The sequence below is a fragment of the Labrus bergylta genome, chromosome 13, assembly GCF_963930695.1.
Source record: "Labrus bergylta chromosome 13, fLabBer1.1, whole genome shotgun sequence".
Lineage (NCBI taxonomy): Eukaryota > Metazoa > Chordata > Actinopteri > Labriformes > Labridae > Labrus > Labrus bergylta.
Genome location: NC_089207.1, coordinates 4,647,450 through 4,660,268, shown reverse-complemented (window position 1 = coordinate 4,660,268; position 12,819 = coordinate 4,647,450). Strand labels below are relative to the sequence as shown.

At 40.0% G+C, this 12,819-nt stretch overlaps 1 protein-coding gene across 1 annotated transcript; it reads left to right on the top strand.

Annotated features, from left to right (window-relative positions):
• The first annotated feature begins 10,562 nt into the window (after window positions 1-10,562).
• On the top strand, window positions 10,563-12,152 carry LOC109997937 (mid1-interacting protein 1-B). Its single transcript, XM_020652615.3, has one exon. The coding sequence runs from the start codon at window positions 10,824-10,826 to the stop codon at window positions 11,319-11,321; it is 498 nt and encodes a 165-aa protein (XP_020508271.1). The 5' UTR covers window positions 10,563-10,823; the 3' UTR covers window positions 11,322-12,152.
• The last annotated feature ends 667 nt before the right edge of the window (window positions 12,153-12,819 follow it).

Sequence of the window (12,819 nt, the reverse complement as noted above, 5' to 3'; positions counted from 1 at the left end):
TTGTGTTTATATTCACATTCATCTGTACATTTTGTAATTACGGTACATAGCACAGATTCTTGCACTTTCTGCTTATTGCACTTCTGGTGAGATGCCAAACCTCATTTTGTTACTCTATACTTTTATATGTGTAATGACAATAAAGTTGAATCTCATCTCATCTCATGTTTAAAAACTCTCGACCCCTTAAAAAACAGCTTCCCGACCCACTTTAGGGTCCCGACCCACCAGTTGAGAACCACTGCTCTAACTCATCTGACACATTAAAACAAAAGAATGCCGGTCTATTAAAGAATGATTTCAAATTTTAGAAATAAGGCCCACAACTGTTGGTTTAAATAACAGGTGGAAGAATATAAGGGGGGGTCTCTGTAGCCTTAATGCTGAAATAGGAGCAAAATAATTCAACCACATTTCTGGCTAAAAGGCTTTGTTTCTGAGTTTAAGAACCCATAAAACCTGTTACTGTTTTAGAATAGAATAGAATTACTTTATTGATCCCAAACTGGGAAATTGTGGCGTTACAGCAGCAGGTTATCCAAACACACAATATGAACAAAAAACACAATGTTAGCAAATTTAAACACAATATAATATTAAATACAAAGTAAATAAGCACTAAAAATATCAAAACTAAGAATGGGAATATATACAACCAGGATTTAACAAAGCATTAGTCTTAATTAAGAAAAGATTAAATACAACATACTTTGCTGGAGATAGCTGTAAACATTTTCAGTGTCATTTTAAGAAAGAGCTTTTTACAGGCTATCAGTAAGTTTTGTGTTTTGTGAGGAAAAAGTGAGAAAATAATTTGTATTTAACACTAATTGATTTTTTTAAACGAACTTCTTCAGGATGGTGTCACTTCTATGACATCACTGAGTTCCGTTCACGTCCACATGGGGGCGCTTGAGTATCACCGGAAAACGGAACGCTGGAGAAAAAGGGAAAAAAAAGAGGCGACTCCTCCGCGTGTGTGGTTTATAAATCACCCCACACACACACACACACACACAGAGATACACACAGATACACACAGCATCGGAAACAAGGGCGGAAAGAGAGGCGGAAAGAGAGGCTCTGGCAGTAACTCGGGCTCGCTCCGTCCTCGTTACGCAAATTACCGGCGGAGCGGCGCAGCAGTGGGTCCGTTAATGGAGCGTGCGTGCCCCTGGCTGCCTCCCCCCCCCTCCTCCCCCCTCTTCCCCTCCTCCCCCCTGGCTCCCGAACACACTTAATGGGATATAGGCGAGAGGGAGGCATCCACCGGGAAGCGCTATTACTCACACAGACACACACACATACACACACACACACACACACACACACACACACACACACACACACACACACACACACACACACACACAGAAGCGGACACACTGCACGGACACGTTCAAGTAAAGGTGGTCTCACTTTTTAAGAAGACTGCTTGAAATCCATCAATTCTTTTTTTAAATTTTTTTTTAATGAAAATTCAAAGAGTTTCTGTCACATAGAGTTTCTTTGCACTTTGAAAAAGAGTGACTAATATTCAAACGTGTGCTCTAAAATCTCCTCATAACTGAAACTGTAGGGTAGTCTATCAATCAATCAATCAAACTTTATTTATAGAGCAACTTTCAGACAAATTAAATTGCAGTTCAAAGTGCTTTACAAGAGTGCAGAAAAGTTAATGATGAAAAAGTAGTTTATAAAATCATTGAGAGACTAATGCACACCAATAAGAATAAAAAGATAGAAAAAAGAACACGATATTAAAATTATACATAGGAGAAGAATATTTAAAATTATAGTCGGATAAAAAAAGACAATACAGTAATGTTAAGATTTGAATTTATATAAAGCACTATGTAAAAGTCAGACTGAATAAATGAGTTTTAAGACTGCGTTTAAAAAGCGTTTAGTCTATCGGATGTGGTCTACTTTATACTTTAAAATCTTATAAGAAGTTTGTTAAAGATATCCTTTAGTGTTTATTGGGTTAAAGTAGCATGAAACAATCCATCCAAACAGAGACCAAAAGCCTAATTAAAAAAGTGTGTGTGGATAGACTAATGTAAATCTATGTTGTTGTTGTTGTTTGTTTATCATATTTGGAATTGTTATTTATCCTCTATAGGCTATAATTCATTTGACCAACTTGATGGTCTGAACTGTTTGAAACCATAGAAATTGAGAAGAGATGTAGCCTAAAATGTCTTCAGATAAACCCAAACACCTTCACAAGTGTTTATTGTGTTTACTGATAATAAGTAAGTAAGTGTCACTTTACTTTATGTAAATTTACCATATGGACAGTTTAAAAAGAAAAAGATTGAATCAGCAAAAAACTCAGCACACATAGTATTTCTCATATTGGCACCGATACCTTTCCCACAATGCAACCTGGTTTGGTTTGGTCATGCGTGTTTGTTGAAAGACAAACCCAAGCAATCAGAAGTTGTACATATTCTTTAAAGTCAAGCTTACCGCTTCATATAATAACATTAAGCAGCTCATGTTGCTGAGTAAAAAAAAGTAATGTGTATTTGAATGACAGGGTGATCAGATAAAAACTATTATTCAATCTACAAGGGGAATTATTAGAATATTATCTTTTTATGAATTTAATTTTTTTTAAAACTTGCAGTAGGAGCACTGAAGCCGTTTTCCTTCAGACACAAACGCATACCCAGAACATCTCTTTGTCTTAAGGAGAACATTACACATCTACTCCTAAATAGTCAAAATTATCATCTTTTTTTATTTATTTTTTACATAAGTGACCATATTTGGACAACAAGCTGGTGAAATACTCATCGACATGACTGACAGGTTGCGAAGGCTGCAAACTTTCAATAACAGGAATCTAGTTGTAATGTTCATCATCTATATAACTCTAACAAGGACCATCACTTTGAATATGAACATCACACTGACTTTAAGTAGACTTGAAACTAGAACATTTGAACATTAAGTCATTAGTGAGTGGAGTCTCCCCCTGCAGGCCGTTATTACTTTTTTTTTTTTTACGTTTTATTTCTGGGCTTTTTGTGTCTTTATTGGAGAGACAGGATAGTTGTAAATCTTGGAGTGGGGCGCTGGTGGCGCAGTGGTTAGTGCGCGCGCCCCACGTATGGAGGCTTAGCTCCTCCAAAGCGGGCGACCAAGGTTCAAATCCCACATGTGGCTCCTTTCCCTGCATGTCATATCCTACTCTCTCCCTGATTTCTGATTCTATCCACTGTCCTATCTCAAAAAGCCCAAAAAGAAATCTTAAAAAAAAAAAGAAATCAGGGAGAGAGAGAGAGAGTGGGGAATGACACGCAGGAAAGAAGCCACAGGTTGGATTCGAACCTGGACCGCCCGCTTTGGAGGACTTTAGCCTCTGTACATTGAATGTGTGCATATAACCACCAGGCTACTTTAAGTGCAGGATCTGTCTCCATCTTTCAGTTACTCATTTACTAAAATATACGATGATGTAACAGCAGACCTGTCCCCCTCCTCCTGTCTGTTTGTGATCTAAGTTGTTGTTGTTGCTGCTGCTGTTGTTCTAATTGCTGTTGCTGCATCGCCTCCAGCTTCCCCGCTGAACTCAGACACCCCTGCCTCACACTTTTCAGTAACATGCAGTTGTGATGACAAGTACTAGAGTTCCCACTCAAGCTGCCTGCTCCTGTAGTTCAGCGGAAGCACTGCACCCCTCCCTCCCTCTCCCTCTCTCTCTCTCTCCCCCTCTCTCCTTCTCTCTCTCTCTCCCTCCCGACCACCTCCTCGTCTCTAACTCTCTCTCCTTGAAGCCTTGTGGGATGATGATGACACCCGCCGTAATCGCTGGATGCTCAGCTCCTGACATGACACACAATCAAGAAACTCTTTCCCAGAGCTGATCCCGGGTTTCATCGCTGCATTCAGGCGCGGCGAGTCCTCTGACAGGTGGAAAAGGCCTCTCGCAGGAGAATAGAGGGAGTCGGTGAGGTGGGGCTTTGATTGACAGCCCTGTTGAGGAGACAAAAAAAAAACCCAGCTCCTGTTCCTATCTGATCTCCTCTCAGTCGCGGGGAACATTTGCACTGCTGACCTGCTTTCTTTTAGCCTTACTGGATCGTGTTTGTGTTGCTTTCAGAGGAAGACTTAAGAATTGAGAGGATGTGGGAAGATCAGGGCAGAGCAGGGCAGAGGCCAGGCTTTAGTGGAAATCACATAATTACATTAACTTAACTGTGCTTAAATACATCTATGGGTAATTGTTCTTTAGCTTTATGCTCTTTCTACTTTTACACCAGAGTAGAATAGTGCATTTCTTGCCACATGTATTTCTCCAAACTGCAGATAAAGATTGCAGGTGCATCATGATTTGTCCGAAGTAATCAAACAATATGCCAATTTAAATAAGAGTGCATTTAGTTTTATCAAGTGCAACATAACAAGGCTGCTTACAAATATCAGAAATCATGAATTAACAATGTCTTATATGACAGCGTTACACTGCCAGGCACCACTCTGCAGTATTTAAAGTACTTTTAATACTTCACTTTGATTTTCGACAACATAACTTAGACTTTATTGCAAAAATGTACATTGACCTGCCGTGCAACATTTTTTCACTGAGTTTCACTTCAGAAGAAACTGAGTCCTTCTGACACGGCTTTACATTTAGATACTGTTGCTAGTACAAGTAGGAAGAACTTACTGTGCTTGTGCTTTACTTTGAGAAGTGAAATATTGTTAAAACTTTTTGTTTGTCCAACAGGTTTTGTAGTGGTCACTTACTTTAAGATTCCCACATTGGAAAACATAGCATAATCGTTCAATAATAAATTCCCAAACACTGTAATAAAGAATATCCTCAACTTCATCTGCATTCTGTAAATAGAATAGAACAGAATTACTTTATTGATCCCAAACTGGGAAATTGTGGCGTTACAGCAGCAGGAATATATACAACCAGGGTTTAACTAAGCATCACTAGTCTTAAATAAGAAAAGATTAAACACAACATACTTTGCTGGAGATAGATGTAAATGTGCAAAAACAGAGTTGTAAATGGACAGTATTAGCATGGGGAGCTGTCCAGAGCTGTGCAATCAGTGATGCATGAGTTAAAGTGCAGGAGTGTAGACATATTACCAGTAGAAAATATTCAATATAACGGCGAGTAGACAGACGAATGAAGTGAACAAATAAATGAAGTGCACAGTGAAATGAAATGCTGCTTATCTGTAATTTTTTTTTAATCTTAAATAATACTATTATGCAATATGTAATGATCTAACACTGACAGGGCTCTTCTACCTGCATAGTGGGTGCATAACTTTGGAATCTGTAAGCATATTTTGCCAATGAATCTAACAGGCTGACCTGGTAACAGGCTTTTAGACGGTTGTGCTCACACCCTACAGAGAGCAGACCTGTCTCTGTTGCATCAAGCTCGACAGGCCGACCGTGTTTTTAGTCGACAGGAGGCGGACTCTGTGATTTGCGTTCATATTTTTTCTGGTTGTGTAAGTGTACAGCGCACACTGTGTTAAAGAATGATACGAAGCCTCGGGGTCTTAAAGTGAAGCTGATGCGGACGCTCGAGGCTTTCTGATAGCCAATAGGGGGGCGACTCCACTTGGTTGGGACTTAAAGAATGTTTGAATCTAGGTCTATAAGGTATATAGGTACCTGGTGATTGACAGGTTGCTACTATGGCAAACAAGAAGAAAATAAGGGTTGGAATGTGGCCTAAAAAAGACACTAAGTCTAAGAAGTTGGATGTTCTTTGTTTTTTGGTACAAACATTCGGGTTGAAGCATGTTACTTTCTTTTGTCAAACTTGGATATCAAATGGATATCACAGTGTTCATTAATGCTGCATTGGCTAAACATGCAAGCACTAGCATTAGCTTATGACTTTTTTGTAATTCAACTTTTTATTTTAATTTAAAATTCAACAAACAAAACAGACAGCATTGTTGTTGTTGTTGTTGTACAATAGTATGCCCAAAGTCCCATAACAACTGAGTACATAATTGGAACCAAAATAACAATTCAGTAACCACAGTATACACAGTGCCACATCTTTATCATTACAATGCACCAATGGTACTACATGTATAAGCAAAAAAGTGGCCCCATAACCTCTGGAAGTTCTCACCTTCATTATTGATTCTGGCTAACACTTGTTCATACGACACAGTTTCTGACATAAGTTCCATCCATTGCTTAAATTGTGTGTGTGTGTGTGGGGGGGGGGCGTACTTTTCCATAATCTAAGGATCATATCGTGCAGCCGTTATGACCCCAAACGTTTATCACAACAAGGTTATATTTCGATACTTTGGTCAGTTCTGTTTGATCCCCTAACAGGCAAATCCTTGGTGATTTAGGTATTGTCATACCCAACCCCTTACCTATGTGTTCCATGACTTTGTCCCAAAATGGGTTTACAAGTTTGCGTTCCCAGAGTGCTAAATGAATATGTAAAAATGTTCCTGGTTTTATCTGACACTTATGTACCTATGTATTATTTTATATTGAGTAAATTTCCCCCTAGCTTCCTTTATATACCTCTCCGTATTTGATAGGATTTTTGACCAGTCCTCCTCGCTTAATTCACATTCTAAGTCTTTCTGCCAAATCATTCTCAGTTTTTTTTTCATATATCTTTGTGTAACCCATTAAAGAGTTTATAGAACCCAGCTGCTCTGTGCGCCATAGAGGGTTACTCCAAAGATTCAATCACAGAATTCTAATTCTGAGTGAATTTGCCCTTAGTGATACCGTCTCTGATTTGTAAGTATTTCCAAAAGTTTCCTTCATACTCCAAATCGTATTTCTGCAGAAGTTCAAAGAAAGACATAAACCTTCCATCAACGTATAGGTCACGGATCTTGTAAATCCCTTTCATAAGCCATTGATTCCAATAGACAGATCCGTATGTCCGGGTTGTGACTTAGCATTTTCTAACCCATAGCTCCTGTAAGGCCAGAGGTATGGACACTTACACCAAAAAGTAGACTGACAGCCAAAATGCCAAAATGTAAATAATATAAATATATAAATTGTGTTTGGGTCAATCTAGTTTTTAGTCTATATATTGTGTGTTACAGTGAAAACAACTGAACTTGATTCCTCAATTGAAACCAAGGAGAGACGGAAGTAGGACAAGAGTGAGGCAGAGAGAAACTCAACTAGCAGGTTTTGCTGCTCATGTATGCATTCCCTCCATTCTTGCAGAGCAACTGTTTTGTCACAGCGATCCATTCACCAACCTTAAGAACAGATTATGCCCATGCTTGGATACTGTATCTATCCTTTACACAAGGAGGAGGACAAGCAGTATCAATAGGCCATCCTTTATGTGCCAACCTATGCCACTCCCTTCCTCCTGAATATCTCTCCAATAATGTGCCAATCCTCTTTCTGTAAGGGGTGGTGGGGGGGGGGGGGGGGTCAGTTTATTTTTCCTGAGGTGTGACTCATCCAGACATGTTTTGATTAAACACAGATAGGTTGGTTTTTTTTGCAACACAGTGCACAACATGTTTGTGTCAGTCTTACCAGAAATGTTTACCGGAGCTCAGATTTCAACCGTGCACATACTGAACTGTATTAAGTTCTAATGCTGGGCTATTTTTATAGCAAGGGTGTGTGTGTGTGTGTGTGCGGGAGTCCCCCTGTTTACCAGCAGTCATAGCACGAAGAAGTGGAAGTGAGCATGAGCTGACCACCGTCACCGCTGGACACCTGGCTGGTGCAACAGATTGGTTTAAAGTGTAATCTGGAAAACGTGACTCTGAGAAAAATAACCCTTTAACAGTGAACTTTTGTCATTTTCATTACAAATGTATCACTGTATCGTGTTTTGATTAAGGGAAGCTCATTGATGTGATTCAATTTCCTACACTATATGTGGCTGAAACATCTTCGGTATTTGTTTAAGTTACTATTTTATAGGTTTATATATTAGTGGATCTCAAATTGATAGACGTTGTAACAGGAACATTTTTACGGATAACCAATGAGTGGGATGTACAATTCCTCAACTACTAAATTGCAGTCTTGAGGTATTTGTACTTGAGTGTTTAACTTGTATTCTTCTGCCTTTATTCTTCAACTCTGCCATATTTCAGTCGTAATTTCCTACTTTTTATTCCACCGTTCGGCAGCTGTTTGACTTATACATTTCAGAGGCAGATTGTACAAAGAGACATATGCTAAATAACTCTGAAGCAAAAATCAATTTTCTTATCAATGCAATATACCAAAATTGGCCCAAAGAGCTTTGCAAGCTGTAAAATCAAACAATACCTTCTGTACTGTTGAGGAAAAATTTCCCTCCACTTATAGATTAAACAAGGATTCAATTAGGACAAACCCCAGGAGAAGCAAAACAGGACAGACACACACGTAATCCTACAGTACACCAAATAGACAAACATGTTGACTTTTAATTTGGGAAAGCAGTTTGACTCACTGAAGTGGTGAAGATTTCATACATACTGGGAGTGAAAGAAACCCCCAACGTGTCCTGAACTGTAAGCTTATTCGTAGAAAGCAAAGCTGGTATGATCTCGAGAAATGGATGGAAGCTGTCTGTTCACCTTTAAGAAAAAGCTAAAGACCCAGCTCTTTCATGAATACCTACTAACTTAATGATGATGGTCTCCATATTATTGATGATGATGATGGTAATGACGATGGTTTTTGTTTGATAACGACGACTTATAAGATGGTTTCTATACTGATTAGAGCTCTCAAGAACTGCCTTCAATGTTGTGCTTTGCCTCTGGTCACTTCCTGTCAGCACCTGTGTGTCCAATCAGACTCAAAGCTGATCGTTTGCTCTTACTCACATTGTTCCCTTTTTTCTAGATCCTTGCTTGTGTTGTACTTAATCTCTGATGAACGTCGCTTTGGAGAAAAGTGTCTGCTCAGTGAATTCTAGAATTGTAGAATTGTCAGCTAGGGATACTTTGATATTTTCAATACCACATGTAAGAAACAATCTCTGTTATTTTAGTGATGGAAGGAATTTAATAGTATCAGTGCATTACAAAATGTTGATTCTACAGTGATATTTTAACCAAAAGCTGCCACAAGATTAGAGGGAGAGATAGAGAGAGCGAGAGAGAGAGAGAAAGCCCTGTCTAAATTACAGATTGGAACCGAGATGCTGTCAACGTACTTGTGCAATTAAGGAAGTATGCAGGAGTTTTTGGGTAATTAAATGCAAGAAATGACCAAATATTGCTTGCTTAAGACTTCTATTTTGGGTGCCGTGGAATCACAACAGGTTTTGATATTGTATGATTTTTGCTAGCATCATATATTGGATAATGGTTCATGTATGGATGGATGGTTTGATTGATTGTGAGATACTTGGAAGTGCTGCCAAACAGATAAAACAATCTATACAATCTTGTGTTTTACTAAAAGCATGCATTTGCTTCAAGATGGACTCCTTTAAACACCTATTATTCCCATTTAGATGCTTGATCTTCAAAATCTACATTTTGCATCTAAAGGGGAATAACCCTGGTAAAAAATAAAGGTTAAATGAAATATATACTGTAAAGTATTTTTCACATTTCATCCTGCACAGTAATCATATACAACTAGATTTATCAAAATTCACTTAAAGTTTCCAGAGACACTTGCAGGACAAAATAGTCCCTGATACATTTGAAGCTGCTGTTCAGGGGAAAGTGGTTCAAGTGGTTCCCAACCTATGGGTCAGGCACCTCTCATAAGTCAAGGGTCCTGAGGTGTTTAAAGGAGGAAAATACCCTTTAAGAAAAATTGTGCTTTTTCTTGTCAGGACTGGCCAAAACAGCAGCATACAATTCCAACCAAAGAAATTACAACAGACCAAAACGAGCTGACATTTTACACCAGGAAAATATATTTGCAGTTACTCAGACTTCTTTAATCTCTTCACTCTCAGTCTGTAGACTAAATCAAAACTCTGTCAAACGCTTGGTGCTCTCCACCACATGTTGCTTCTACTTTCTGTATCCGAGCGAGTCAACTGTGCACCTCACTGGTCCAACACCGGCTTGTCCCGCCTTAGAAGAACCATAAGAGGCCTTTGATTGGCTCCACTGGGAGCCGGCGCGGTGGGCTGATGAGCTGTGTCAATGAATATTCATGACAGCAAGCCTGCTCGGTCAGGCAGGCCTCACCCTGCTTGTGTCTGCGGCTGGCTCATCGGAAGGGAATGTGAGAAGTGATGTAATACCTGCGAGTCTTTCACCGGATGAGAAATCAAAGTATAAAGGACAACCATGTTAGTTTGGTTAGTAAAGTTTTGAATAAGTGAATCATGAGTGGACTTGCAGAAGCTGTGCGTAATTACGCGCGGTAAAGTGAAAAAGGTAGCTGTGTGTTTTAAAGTTAGCTGTCTTTCAAGTTGGACACAGGCCAATACTAACTGTCAAATTGAAGCCACTCCTCTTTGGAAAAATTGTTCATATCGCTGCTCCCCCCCCCCCGTGTGCTATTTCCAGGGCATTTGAGTCGGGTTACGGTAGTCGAAGAACTTGATAAACAGGTTGTGGCACCGCCTTACATCTGTATATAAGCGAACCGCAGACTTCACACAAACCAGAAACTTCAAGAACCGCACACACACACTCCTCGGAAAGGGGAACTCCATCAACTCGCCTGATTCCCAGGACAGCCAATCCCCGCTGCAGCATTACTGACAAGCAGCTGCTTCCTTAATCCGATCAGCCAGGAAATAAAGCAGGGCACTCGCAGAGGAGACGCAAAACAAGACGAGACACTCGGATCTTCGCTTTCATTTCGATTCGAGAGAGAGAGAGACACACAAACAAACCGCCAAAATGATGATGCAGCTGACAGAATCCCCCACCCAGAAAAACTCCCTCTTCAACGCCATGAACCGCTTCATCGGCGCCGTCAACAACATGGACCAGACCATCATGCTGCCCAGCATGCTGCGGGACGTCCCGCTGGAGGACCGTGATTTGAGTCACCTGAAAACCGAAGAGGAAGAGGGGGACATGTACAGCTACTACCAGCTGCTCAAATCCATCCGCCGGGACATCGAGTGGGGGGTCAGGTGCGCTGCGGCGGACGAGAGGCGGACGATCACCCGCATGAACTCCAACGCCTCCACCTACTCATCATCATCATCATCATTCTCATCATCATCTTCATCATCCTCATCCTCGATGTCATCCGAGGAGGAAGACGAGGAAGACGAGGATCTGGAGAAGCAGTTCCAGTTCCACCTGACAGGGCTGCAAGGGGTGCTGTCCAAGCTCACGCTGCAGGCGAACTCCGTCACCAAGCGCTACAAGGAGGAGATTGGAATCTGAGGATGGGGGCCCAATACATCTTTAATTACTCTGGCTGAAAAGTTTCCTCTAAAATTGCGTTATTTTGCTGCTGCTGTCACTACTGATGAAATACAAGGACATACATTTGAATGGTAGAGAAATAAGGCAGCTCGTTTCTCTCTTTTTGGCCTACATGGTGTTGGTCTGCTCTGTGGTATTGACTGTAGATGTGTTGATCCTTCAGAAAGCTGTCATGTACTAACACCAAACTTACATTTTTGCACTCCAAAGTGTTGAACATGTCGTGCATTCTGCTCCTGTGAGACACATATGATACTATTTATACCTTTATTTAATGTAATTTATTACCTTACCTCATTCTGTATGTATGAGAGCCGAATGTTATTTCAAAGTTAAGAGAAGAAGAAGAGGACTGCATGAACCGTGGGACCACTCGTCTGAACCGACCCTCCGAGAGGGAATACTGACAGAAGATTCAGCTTCCTGTCCGTGCTGCTGTTGATGTCAGTGTGTTCAGATCTATGAGTCCTTGTGTGATTTGTCCTGCTTCTGTAATGTAATGTGTATATGTTTTGTTTTTTTAAATGTGCTGGTAATGGACGGAGGCAGACGCTTCGTGTAGTCGCCGGTGATCTCCTAATGTCCTACATGGTCAATGAACCAGAAATCATCTGCATAGAGGATAATGAGATAAAGACGCTTTTGTTGCTGTTTTTATCATTTATTTGCTATTCTCATGGTAATATGGGGATGTCCATCTGTCGATCAAACTATTGCTTTTGTATGCACCTTTCTGCAACATTTTTATACTGGTATTTTTTTTTCAAAATAAACTTTTGTACAATCTGACTTCACTTGTTATGTTTTACTCTTTCAGTGGATGCAGTTATGAAAAATAATTATCCATAGAGTAGCGGCAGTGCAAAACTAGTCTATTTCATATGTTTCTGCTCATTTCTTTTCTACACGGTGAAAGAGTAATGTACAGGGAATACAGACTTTGTGAAAAGCAACATTTAAACATCCTTTGAGTTACACACCCTCTTACGGGCGCAGAATGTCCTAGACCTGTAACTGTAGGTCACGCCCAAAAAAATCAAGTCTGACCTGTAGTTCCTTCCCTGCATCTCTTCCCCACTCTCTCTCCAATTTGCTACTCTATCCACGGTCCTATCAAATAAATCTAAAAACAAACAAACTCTTAATACCTTAGCTACTATAAGATAGGCTACAAAGAGTCTGTTTGCTTATTCTCACATGTGAGACATCCCTCACCGTTCTGTTGGAACATGAATATGAATTATTATTGAATATTTTTCATCATCTGGACTTGATAATTAGACTTGGATGTAAAATGTGTGTACCTTCAATCCCTGAACACCACTAAGGTGTGGGCAGCAATTCAGAAATGTGTTAGAATAATACAATATTATGTCAGCAGGACTAAAAGACATTTGTCTTCATCTCTACCCGGGAGAAAATACATTTCTGTCCTTTCTGCTTAAAAAGGTATTTG

Coding starts and splice junctions, on each gene's coding strand:
- LOC109997937 (XM_020652615.3), top strand. CDS start 10,824: ATGATGATGCAGCTGACAGAATCCCCCACCCAGAAAAACTCCCTCTTC.